A 12513-nucleotide genomic window follows, 5' to 3' on the forward strand; every position below is an offset into this window, starting at 1 on the left:
GCAAACAAAATCCTTACCCACATTGGGCTTAGACAGTAGTATGAATTGTCTATTCATACCTTTGCCCATTTTTCTGTCATTTTGTTTCCTATTTTGAGGATATATTCTGTTATATCTGTTGCAAACATTTCTTCCAGTTTATCAGGTATTGTTTTATTATAGAATTTAAGTGATCACATCAAATTAATAATCATTTCCTTTTGAGGTACTAAGGTTTTATGTCTTTTTGGAGTTCTATAATCACATAGATATGCCTTCTATAATTTTGGTTATGAGGATTTTTAATTAATCTGGAAAAGTTTGGCCATTATTTTTCGAGTATTTCTTGAGTTCTTGTTTTCTCCGAGGATTCCAGTTATCTCTCTTATACCATTTGCTATTGTTTCACAGCTCTTGGATGCTGGCTTTTTGTTTTTGTTTTTTTTAACTTTTTTGCCCTTTGCATTTTCAGTTTGTGTATTTTCTGATGTCTTCACTGATTCCTTTTAGGCAGTATTTCCTATTGATGAGCCTGTCAGAAGCATTTTTCATTTCTGTTACTATGTTTTTGGTTTTTAGCATTTCCCATTGACTTGTAGTTTCTATATCTCTGAAATTATCTATTTGATCTTGCATGTTGTCTGCCTTTTTCATTAAAGCCTATAATACGTTAATCATAATTTTTTGTTTTTTAATGTCCAAACCTGTAGTTCCAGTGTCTGTGTCATATTTGAATCTGGTTTTCATGATTGTCTCTTCAGACCATGTTTTTTTCTTGCCTTATGGTGTGCTGTGTTTTTTTTTTGTTGAAAGCTAGGTATGTTATCCAGGGCAGTGGATAGGTAATAAGGATTTGTGATCATCTAGACAGGAGTTGCAGTCTGTGTTAAAGTCTGTTGTTGTTATAGTTACCTGTGAGGTTTGTTGTTGCTATGGGCCCGTGAGACTTCAGACTCCTCTGGTGACTTTGTTGCTCCTGTTGGCTTCGGGTCTTCCCTCTGTGCTCCTCCCCGTGACGAGCCTGTCTCTTGCAGCTTTCCCACAAGTGTTTCTGCCTCTCCAGGAATAGAGCTTTTCTTTCTCATCCTTTCCCCTCCTCTGTCATCCTCTGTGGTCATGAGGCCATTCTGTCTGCAGATTAAGACAAAGTTTGGGCAGAGCAGTGCCCTCCCCCAGGGGCAGTGATAGTCTACCAGTGCCCCAAGGACCCAAGTCTCAGATGGCTTTTCCCCTGCGTATTAAACCTTTTCTCCCTTAAAGGAGCTGAGAAAGTCCAGCCCCGTTCTTTCTGTGAGAGTCTAAGCGATGTCCCTGGGGAAAACACCTGCAAGGGCGGGGCCTCCCGATGGCTTCATCCCTGGGAGCTTCATGCTGTTTGTCACATTGCTAGTTTTCTCTCTCCAGACTGGAGGCTCCTGCCTCAGGTAAGCAAATGCTTGGGTCCTGCATCTTCCTGAAAGCGCCGCTCCTTCTCCAGATCTGGGGGTGGCTGGTGGTTCTTTGACCTCTGCTCTCTCGTGGGTTCGCATGAAGTTGCTGTCTGTCCCGCTCATGGCCCTGTAAGGATAGGCTCTCCGTCTCTCCACCTCTGCACTGGAGCTGAATTCTTTTATTTCTCCTAGCAGTCTGCTGTCCTTTAACACAAGTGGATAGAGCTAGCTGTTCAAACAGTGAATTGAGGGAGAAATTCATTTTCCATTCCTGGTGATTGTAACCTTTGTTATCTATCTTTTTAAAAAAGTTAATGTCATTTTTGTCACCTATCTTCTGTCATATACACTACTGATCCCTCTAAATACATGGGTCTGTTTGGGGACACTCTTTAGTCTCACTGATATGTTGGCCCCCATTCTCAAACCACACTGTTTAGTACTACATTTTGTAATGTGTTTTGATGTCCTGTGGTATGCCTCCTCCTCCATTGCTTTTCATCTAAAAATTGTCTTGGCTGTTCTAAAGGTTTTTACTTCCAGATGAATAAAATTCACCTTATCAAATTTCTTGAAATCTGTGAGGATTCGGTTGAGATTGCAATAAACTCCAATTTATAAGCAGAGTTATAGGTAGAACTGACCCGTCCTATAACTTTATATATCTGCTTATTAAGGTCCTTATTTACATTAAATACAAGTTTATTATTTTTCTCTATAATGCTGTTATATATGTGTTGAAACCCATTACCAGAATATACCAGGAATACACTTGTATTTTAAAAGGGGGGTTTTCTTAGCTCGCTGCATCAAGGGAAAATATACCCAGAAGACGTGTGGGAGCGTCTCAGTAAAGGGAGTTGGAAGGCCCTCATAGGATTCAGGGTTATAGTGGATGATTCAGAGGAGGGCTGAGGGAGCAGAGGCAGATTTTGATTTATCATCCCTCTGGAGTTACATGCTTCTGAAATGCTCAGTTTGGAATATGTGATAGACAGTATACACAGTTAAAAATAATTCGTTGATGTGTTTAAAAGAGATCCATCAACAAGGACCTACTGTATAGCACAGGGAACTCAGCCCAATACTCTAATAACATAAATGGGAAAAGAATTTGAAAAGAAGATACATGTATACGTATAACTGAATCACTCTACACCTGAAACTAAGGCAACAGACGTTGTTAATCAACTATACTCCAATATAAAATTTAAAAAATTTTTTAAAGAAAAAAAAGGAACAAAATTATTTGTTAAACTGAGATCTTGCCCCTCGTAGCAGTATTGAATGTTACATGCTTTAATGTGAAAATGACCTGTTCCTCAGTTTACCCTGTAACAGTGACTGTTGAGTTTTCTGCAGCAGTGTGCACATGGAAATAGCATCTCCATGTGCGTTGTGTTTTTCTGTATGTATCAGCATGGATGTTGTGTTGAAGTTATTTTGTGTTTTTCTCCTCTCTAGCAAAATCCTCTTTATGACACAGAAAGATGCAAGGTGTTCCAGTGTGATCTGACTAAAGATGACCTTCTGGAGCACGTGCCCCCAGAGTCTGTGGATGTTGTCACCTTGATATTTGTGCTCTCTGCAGTTCACCCTGATAAGATGCACCTTGTCTTACAAAACATTTACAAGGTTAGTGATTGTGAGCCTGCATTTGAGGGTTCGACATCCTGACTTTTCACTTACCTTCCCTCTGAGGCTCACATGCCATCTTAATTCACAGTCTCTCTGTTCTTACAAGGTGGGCTGTGTAGTCAGTGTATGAAAAGAAGTTCTCCTGCGTAAAACATCCACCTTAAGTTCTGATTGGCTTAGTGGCCATAGCTGCGCTTCAGAGCTTGGCCGGCCTTGGAGCAGCTGCCTGGAATCTGTGGAGCCCTGCGGTAAAGCCAGAGGGAGCAGGGGCCAACGCACAGAGCACACAGGCTGGAGTCAGCGTGCCTCGAGTTAAGCCTTACTTCCCTCCGCAGGCCGCTGCCTTTATCTCTCTGAGCCTCCGTTTCATTATCTGTGGAATGTTGAGATAATGGTTCCTAGATCTTGGGATTTGGGGCAGATTATATGAGATGTTTTTGCAGTGCCTAGTAATGGTGAGTGCTCTTAAAAGTCAGCCATGGTCATTGTTGCCTCTCCCATCTTTGCTGTTAGAACCCAAGCTACTGTGACTACCAGCAGGCTGCTGCAGCACTCAGGGAGTGAAGTAGCACTTCCAAATAATGGGACTCGAGACAGGCCACCTTATCGTCCTTCCCTTTGACGGTTCAGGTGAACGTGAAGGATTGAGAAAGATGGGGATTAGACAGATGGAAAAATGGTGAGGGTGGTCAGAGGGTGACTTGTGTGACATTGAGAGTATGAAGGGGTTATCACACTTCATGGTGTGGGCAAGACTTTAGAACATTACTGTGGGAGTGAGTGATTAAGGTAAGGTGAAGGATGAAATCTTTGAAAGAGAGAAGCTCAAATCATTGAATCCAGCATATTTGGAAGGGTAATTCATGTGTATGTTCATATTAATTGGAGTTAAAAATGGAGTAGTGTACGGATAAGAGCATAAACCAGAAGAAACATTCATCGTGAAATCGAGGGAAACGACCCTGGAACTAATAGATGCCCTCGTGGCTCAGTGGTAAAGAATCCATCTGCCAATGCAGGAGATGTGAGTTCGATCCCTGGTTTGGGAACATCTCCTGGAGCAGGAAATGGCAACCCACTCCAGTACTCTCACCTGGGAAATCCCATGGGCAAAGGAGCCTGGCAAACTACAGTCCATAGTGTCGCAAAGAGTCGGACACGACTTGGTGACTAAACAACAGCAATGATAAGGGGTCGTGGGTGGTGGTGTGAGCTGACGACAGAAGGTTCAGAGCTGAAACTTGAGGGGAGAAACAGGGATGCACAGAAAGAAGCAGTGGGGGGCAAGGAGGACCCTGTCCCATCCCTGCACTAGGTGATACTTGGGCCATGGGCAAAAACACTGACTGCTTGAGAGGTGGCAGGGAAAACTGTCCTCAGGGGACAGTCAGGTTGTTAGCACAGGAATGTGAAGGGAGCATTCAGGATACCAGTGATTTCACTGATGAAGGGTCCAGGGACTAGGAAGGAGCGGGAGACAGGAGTAAGGAATGTCTGGGACTTCGTGGGGAGGACAGTGCCCACTGTCAGTACTGTTCATCATTGTGCTAGAGGTCCCAGTCAACAGGAAAGCACCAGAAAGAAGAATGAGAAAGAAATACATTGTTTTCAGGTAGTATAATTGTCTATTGAGAAAATATTAAAGAATATTAATATTAAATAATTACACAGGTAATAAGATGAATGCCTTTATTTAAAAATAAAGAATTGTATGCTTTATTTAAAAAAGTAACATGCACTGTGTAATCATGTTCCACTTCATGATATATTTTACCCTGTTGTTTAAGTTTGAGGTTTTTGGTAGACTTTTTCTTTTTTTCTGAGGAAATTGACAAGTTGATTCTAAATTTACATCAAGGAATAGAGTCAAAACATTCCTGAAGAAGGAGATGGGAAGATTTATACCTTACCAGATATAAAGGCTCATTACAGCTATAGTTATTAAGACAGATGGTATTTGCAGAGGGACAGAAAAATTGACAAATGAAATATGATAGCTTAGAAGAAGATCCGTGTATGTATGGAAATTTGATAGTTGATAGAGGTGACATTGAAAGATGACTGGGAAAAGGACTGCTCAGGAAGTGATTCTGGGACCATTGGTGGTCCATGTGGGAAAAATCCAGAATTGTTTTCCCGCTTCACATCCTTATGCAAAAGTCATTTTGTATGGATTTAAAGGTGGATTTAAAGACTTACCTGGAAAAGACAAAAAATTTAAGCCTTTCAGAAGAAACTATAAGAAAGAAATCTTTGACTTCAGAGTGGGGAAAATTTTCTCAAAGACTGAAAAATATTCTGTGCATAAAGATGATATAATAAAATTAGGAGTTTGTTTTCTTCAAACGATAAGATGATACAAAGAAATTAGAGAGACCAGGTGGGAAAAGTAACTTAAAATCTACTCAACTGAGAGCCTTCTCTGGTAGTCCAGTGATTAAGACTCCTTCCTTCCACTGCAGAGGTGCATGGGTTTGATCCCTGGTCCTCTGTTTGGGGAACTAAGATCCCACATGCCACTCGCTGTGGCAAAAAAAAAAAACCCGAAAAACTATTCAACTGACAAAGATTAGTATTTCAGAATGTATAAAGAGTTCTTGGGTAACAGTAAGAATGACAATGGAAAAACAGTCTTTTTATAGATGAGAATATACAGATAGTAAGTTGACATATGAACAGATAACCTCAGTAACCCAGGAAATGGAAAATAAAGCCTTAATGAGACACCATTAGATTATAATAAAGTCCAACAGAGCTGAGTATTAATGAGGAAATCCCTCTTCTTGATTTAAATGAAAACATATAGCATGTTGTGTGTATTTTAGTAATAATGAAATGTTATGTTAAAAAAAACAAAAACGCTGACTTGAGCTGTCTCAGTCCACACATGGCCTCTGTTGTAACCTTTCTTAGGCTAATAAGTTCCATTTCAGCCTCCTCCTGTTTTAGCCCTCAATAGAATTCCTTTTTCAGCTGACCTGGAATGAGTTCACAACAGCAGTGTGAGGCCCCCATACACGGTGACTGGTTCATTAATTGGATATCATGTGCTTCATCAGAAAGTTAGCGGAAAAAGCAGCCTCTCAGCTTCTGACAGTCAGACACCCTTTGGGCAGCTCTCCAGTCCTGTATGAGCAACCACAGTAACGTGCTTTTCCATGGTAGAGCTAATTACACTAGGATGGTAACACCAGAGGAATTTTAAAACCACTTAATTTTAAACTGAAAGGGAACCTTAAAGTTGGGTTCCCTCATTTTTGGAATGAAATGGTGGAGTAAAAATCAACCAAATCTGTCGTCAGAAGACAGGATTTTGGTTTTCCCTGTGCCACTGACTTGCCCTGAAAGCCTGAGCAAATCACTTGTACTCTGAACCTCACTTACCAAGAGTGGGTCTGACTGATCTCACCTGCCATCTTCATGGAGCTGTTGGGAGGATGAGAAACCCAGCGAAGGCACAATCCTGCCTCAGAGGAGGTGTTAGTACCGTAATTTCTGTTTTACAGACGAGAAAACACATTCAGAGGGATGAAATAATTTGTCTAGGGTCATTCAGGCAGTTAACAGAAGAGCTGGCCAATGGATCAGGAGTTCCCAGATTCCTGAGCGAGAGCCCCATGCGGCCTTCCCTTCCTTCTGAAAATAAGAGTGAGTCTCATACAAATTAAAGTTTTCAGATTGTTTTCTTCTCAGTCACATTTTAAAATTTAGCATTTCTGACCAAAGTAAGAATGTTTTTATCCAAGAGGTTCTTTATTGACAGTATTTTAAATGCATGCTAGTGTTGATAAGAATTCGCTAAGTGAGAAAATCTGCAGCACACTTGGAAGTATTATGGACTCTTTCATACTCTATTCAAGAAGAGGAAATATCAAATTACCTCAGATATCTACTGTAATAGGTAGTATATGTCATACGTTGTAAAGATTATCTTGCAGATGTGATGAGTCAGAATATACTTAGTAGTAAAATCAATGCCCCCTTTTGAAGACCACTTTCACTTGGTAATGTTACACAGTTTGAAAGAATACCCACTTAAAAAACAAGTGTCACAGCAAGTACCTTGTTCTTTTCATTCTGGAAAGCATATGGCTGTTTGCTTTGTAGGAGGGGAGCAGTTATACGATGCTCTGCAGATTTTACCTTCCAGTTTTTGAAACGCCTGCTCTGTGACAACTGTTTCTAAAACCTGGGGTAAGGGACTCCCACCGGGGCCTGACACTTGTCCCTTCTCTACACACTGCGCTGGCCTGAGGGTGCTCCACCTCAAAGCAAGAAGTGCAGCAGTAGGGGGAGAATGGGTGGTGTTAGCCCTTCCCTCCCAGCCTCTCTGGTCTTGTTAGGAGTGAGGACAGAATTGGACTGACACTCCCCCTCCCCATTGCTGCCCGGGACTAACAAACATCCCTGATCTTCTAGTGTGATGCCATTTGACCCAAGTATGAGCTCGGACTCTGCTGTTTAACAGCTGCTGTATGATTGTGGGCACATCACTTCCTTTTTCTGCTACCAGTTTCTTAGTCTCAGGGGATAATCACACTTTTCCTCCCAGAATTGTTTGAAGACTTAGTGAGAAAATGTCTGGTCAGCTGTAAAGGGCTTAGCATGGTGTTAGCATGGTGGGCAAGCCATACAGAACTGCAGTGCAGGAGACCAGAACTGACACTCAGGATGAGGAAGGCCAAAACATGACTTCGTATTGATTATATATATATATTTAAAGAAGCAGTTTGACTTACAGGGTCATGGATTAGGAGATGGCTGATAAAGTGATGGTAGAATAATATATTAGTGAGGGTACATGTTTTTTCCTCTGATGTCTTTAGCGTTTTGATTATGGCACTGGACCTTCGAGAGTCCCCTCCTCAGAGCCCAGGAAGTACCCCCACAGCACATGGGACTCTGCCAGGCCTTACCACACCTTTGCTTGGCAGGCCCTTTTCCTTCGTAGTATGGGTGTTTCAGTCTGGCCCTTTTCATCTTGTCACAAATGTAAGCTATTCTCATCCGTAAAATAATCAGGTTTTAATTTATAATAAGTTCTGTCTGACTGGGTCCCTGAGTTATGTGCAGCCTGTTTTGTTTTGTAGGTATTAAAACCAGGCAAAAGTGTCTTGTTTCGCGACTATGGGCTGTATGATCATGCCATGCTTAGGTTTAAAGCCGGGAGCAAACTTGCAGAAAACTTTTATGTTAGACAAGATGGAACCAGATCATATTTTTTCACTGATGGTAAGATTGCTGGAATTGGTCATGATTTCTGTTTCCTTGATTGCGTTGTTGCTGTGGTACTGCTTGGGGTTGGGGGCGACTGGACTCCACACACAGGCGCACTCACCAATGGTGAAGGAACACACCAGTGGTGTGTGAACCAAACCCATTCACACACACCACTTACCGCATCAGCCGTGAGCTCACAGGCTCTCTAGTGAGGGTGTCCATTTAGTGACCCGGGTCAGTAGACAGGCTGTGATGCGCCATGTGGATGAGGCCAGAAGCAGTGTTGGGAAGGCTGGGGGGGGCAAACCAGAATCTTCACTTTGTTCCCTCAGAAATCAAGCAAATAGGACAGGATAGTGCCTTGAGATTACTAGAGTCTCACAAAGGTAAGAGGCCTTTTTCTATAAAAGTGAGTGAAACTTCTTAAGTACATAAACTTGCTAATAGACTGGTCTTTAAAAGGTCATTTTTGATAAGAAAACAATCCAAATGTTGAATATGACTTTAGTACTTTGAACATTAGTTTTAAGCCTATTTTATACAGGCATACCTTGTTTTATTGTGCTTAGCAAACACTCCAGTTTTCACAGATGGGAGGTTTGTTGCAACCCTGTGTTGAGCAAGCCTATTGGCGCCATTTTTCCAATAGCATTTGCTCACTTAATGTCTTGCAGTATTTCAGACTTTTTCATTAGTATTATATTTGCTATGGTGGTCTGTGGTCAGTGATCTTTAATATTACTGCTAAGATTCACTGAAGACTCAAATGGTGGTTAGCAATAAAGTATTTTTTAATTAAGGTATGTGCATTGTTTTTTTAGACACAATGCTCTTGCATTGTGTCTACACCACAGCATAGTGTAAACATAACTTGTATATACTGGAAAACCAGAAAATTCGTGATGCTTACTTTATTGCTTTTTTCGCCTTTTTTGCGGTGAACTGAACCTACAGTATCTCTCAGGTATGCCTGTAATATGAACTGTAATATAATTACCTTCTTAAGCTCTAGTTTTTATATTTGTTACACACACACACTGAGCACACACAATGAGTGAACACACACTGTATGAGTGAACACACACTGTATGAGCGAGCACACACGCTGTATGAGTGAGCACACACACTGTGAGTGAGCACACTGTATGAACACACACACTGTTTGAGCACACACACACTGTGAGTGAGCACACACACTATATGAACACACACACTATATGAGTGAGCACACACTGTATGAGTGAGTGTGCACACTATGAGCATGCACACTGCATGAAGACACACACTGTATGAGTGAGCGCACACACTGAGTGAGCGCACACACTGTATGAATGAGCACACACACTTTATGAACACACACACTGTATGAACACACACTGTATGAGTGAGCACACACACTATGAGTGCACACTGTGAGCACACACACTATGAGTGAGCGCACACACTGAGTGAGCGCACACACTATGAGTGAGCGCACACACACTGAGTGAGCACACACACTGAGTGAGCACACACACTGTATGAGTGAGCACACACACTGTATGAACACACACTATATGAGTGAGCACACACACTGTATGAGTGAGCGCACACACTGTATGAACACACACTATATGAGTGAGCACACACACTGTATGAGTGAGCGCACACACTGTATGAGTGAGCACACACAGTGAGCACACACACACTATGAGTGAGCGCACACACTATGAGTCAGCACACACACTGTATGAGTGAGCACACACACTGTATGAACGAGCACACACACTTTATGAACACACACACTGTATGAGTGAGCACACACACTGAGTGCACACACTGTATGAGTGAGCACACACACTGTATGAGTGAGCACACACACTGTATGAGTGAGCACACACACACTGTATGAGTGAGCGCACACTGTATGAGTGAGCACACACACTGTATGAGCGCACACTGTATGAACACACACACTATGAGTGAGCACACACACTGTATGAGTGAGCACACACACTGTATGAACACACACACTGTGAGTGAGCGCACACACTGAGTGCAGGGTCTGGGGCTGTGCTGCTGGTGGGGAATCCTGATGGGACAAGGAGCGTGTGATCCAGGTTGGTTAGCCTCTTGGTGATCGTTTGGGAGTTTCTGCTGACAGGGAGAAGTGTGTTCACTCCCAGAGCAGAGCCTTCTCACCTCCTCACGGTGAGGTTCCCTCAGCCTCCCGCTATACTGACTGTTGCTCAGGGTGCAGTGCCATCCAGACTGCAAGCGCTGCTGATCTGCTTGTCTTCCAGAATTCCTGGCGCGGCTCTTTCTGGACACAGGTTACGAAGAAGAGGTGAATGAGTATGTGTTTCGTGAGACGGTGAATAAAAAAGAAGGACTGTGTGTGCCGAGGGTTTTCCTTCAGAGCAAGTTCCGAAAGCCTCAGAATACCCAAGCTCCTGTTACCCCCGACCTGGGCCATGAGTCCTGACCTTTCACAAGGTTGATCTCTGTGCCTTTCCTTGACAAGCAGAATTTAAACTCACTCTTTATTTTGTGTATTTTTGTATTTTAACTTTTTTAAAGGGATGTGTATACAAATAAAAATACAAATATAAAAGCAGTGCCTGAAAAGGAAAGTTTTATGGTATAACATAATATTCCATGTAGAAATGCAGAAGGGCCCTGAGCACTTAAGCACCCGTTATTCATTGTTCCTGCAAGTCTAAGTGTGTCTCCAAGCAGCGTGTCAGACAATGCTGTGGAAAAATGAGGCCAAATAGACCAACATAACACCTCCAAATGTATTTTTAGCTTGAAGGAGTGCTCTTTTTCCACTGCCTCATATTTGCCCATTTTCCTCTGCTTTGACTCATTTGTGTGCCACCTGAAGACCAGTGTCTACAAATTCCCTTTCTGCTATGTCTCAAGAACACCCCCTGGCTCCCTGCCTCGTTCTCAAGACCCTTCACCCATCCCTGAGGGAGAGGGGGAGGTTGTCCCCTGTCCCCGCATTCCACTGGCACATGAGGCGGTGGCCGCTAGGCCGTCAGGACCGCCTGGCCCAGTGCTGAGGTGGCCCGTGTGACTGTCCATAACCTGTTGCCCAAGGGCTCCTGTGTAACAACGTTTACTTTACATAATCGGAGTTCTTTTGGTCTGCCAACAAAAGTTGATCCTGGAAGCCTTTATGTTTCCCTTTTTGCAGAAAGCTCTTGATGAGAACATGTGTCTCAAGTGTAATGTCTGGGCTGTCCACACAGTCAACCAAGGCCCTAAAACCCCAGTCACCTCTGAGAGGGGGTGGCCCCCACGGGGAGGGGCTGGACACAGTCATAAGTATTCTGTGCAATGAGCTCTTAGAGGGGAGAAGGACACAGTGGGCTCAGACTGTGCTCACCAGGGGTCCTCTGTCTGCCATCTCCCCCTGACTGGAAAGATCTGAGCAGCAGTGGAAACAAGAGGAACTGCTGACTGTCTGCTCTGTGGCTCTACGTATTCTCTCCCTTTCCCTTGAAGGCTGGAAGATGGCTCGCCCAGGTAAGCGCAAAACTGAGGAGGGCTTGTACAGAGTTGTCCTTTGAAATCAACCTGTAAAGAAACCAAGGGGAGAGCGCTCACGGGCCTTCTCGTTAAGCAGGCCCAGCCCCAGAGAAGCTGGTTAGCAGAGCATCTCCACTAGCCCCAGGCTCCCCCACCCCAGTCCAGGCTCTTTCCCCTTTATCCCACACCCTGTTTCAGCCCTGGCACGCCTCTCAACATCCGCTCCTTAGAGCCCCTTTCACCCTTTTCCTCCACTGCTTCCGACCAACGTCCCTTGGCTTTTAATGGCTGAGCTATATAAAAACAGGATATTTAAAGTAGGAAGTGGAGAGCAGTGGTGGAAGGGTAAGGTTGGGTTTTTGTTATCGGAAGTCAGTTGTGGCCTTGCTCTGTTAGAACCTCGGATTCCTTGTAAGGCATGGGTAACTGTCTTGAGACCTACTGGAGGTTGCTGACCCGGCCCAGCACGTGCCCTGGAGCCAGGAGTGGATCTAAAGCATGCTGAGCAGGCTGATAAGGACCTGGCTCTAAGACCAGGCGCCTCTGCTGGTGGTTGGCCTGTGAACAAGGCACACGGTTTCCTCCAAGTACAACTTGGAGTTGTCTCCATCCTCAGGAGCATTAATGGCCCCAAACTCCTGCCCTGTAAACAAAAGGCTGCAGATTTTTCACTTGGAATGTTTAAAGCTGGCCTAAGGATGTGCGGCTCTGACGCTGAGCCAGGTAACCT

General features: G+C 43.5%; 1 protein-coding gene across 8 annotated transcripts in view; it reads left to right on the top strand.

Moving 5' to 3' along the window:
• The window catches only part of METTL6 (methyltransferase 6, methylcytidine), a 14640-nt gene extending 3777 nt beyond the window's left edge, over window positions 1-10863 (top strand). For 2 of the 8 annotated variants that reach the window (XM_043873844.1, XM_043873843.1), the window contains 4 exons: window positions 2874-3044; window positions 8138-8279; window positions 8600-8653; window positions 10550-10863. In XM_043873844.1, coding sequence (XP_043729779.1) covers window positions 2874-3044; window positions 8138-8279; window positions 8600-8653; window positions 10550-10731 — 549 coding nt within the window. In that variant the 3' untranslated portion in view covers window positions 10732-10863. The other 6 variants (XM_043873846.1, XM_043873845.1, XR_006335232.1 and 3 more) reach the window with 5 other exon arrangements.
• The last annotated feature ends 1650 nt before the right edge of the window (window positions 10864-12513 follow it).

Source organism: Cervus elaphus, chromosome 19 (assembly GCF_910594005.1).
Source record: "Cervus elaphus chromosome 19, mCerEla1.1, whole genome shotgun sequence".
Classification (NCBI taxonomy): domain Eukaryota; kingdom Metazoa; phylum Chordata; class Mammalia; order Artiodactyla; family Cervidae; genus Cervus; species Cervus elaphus.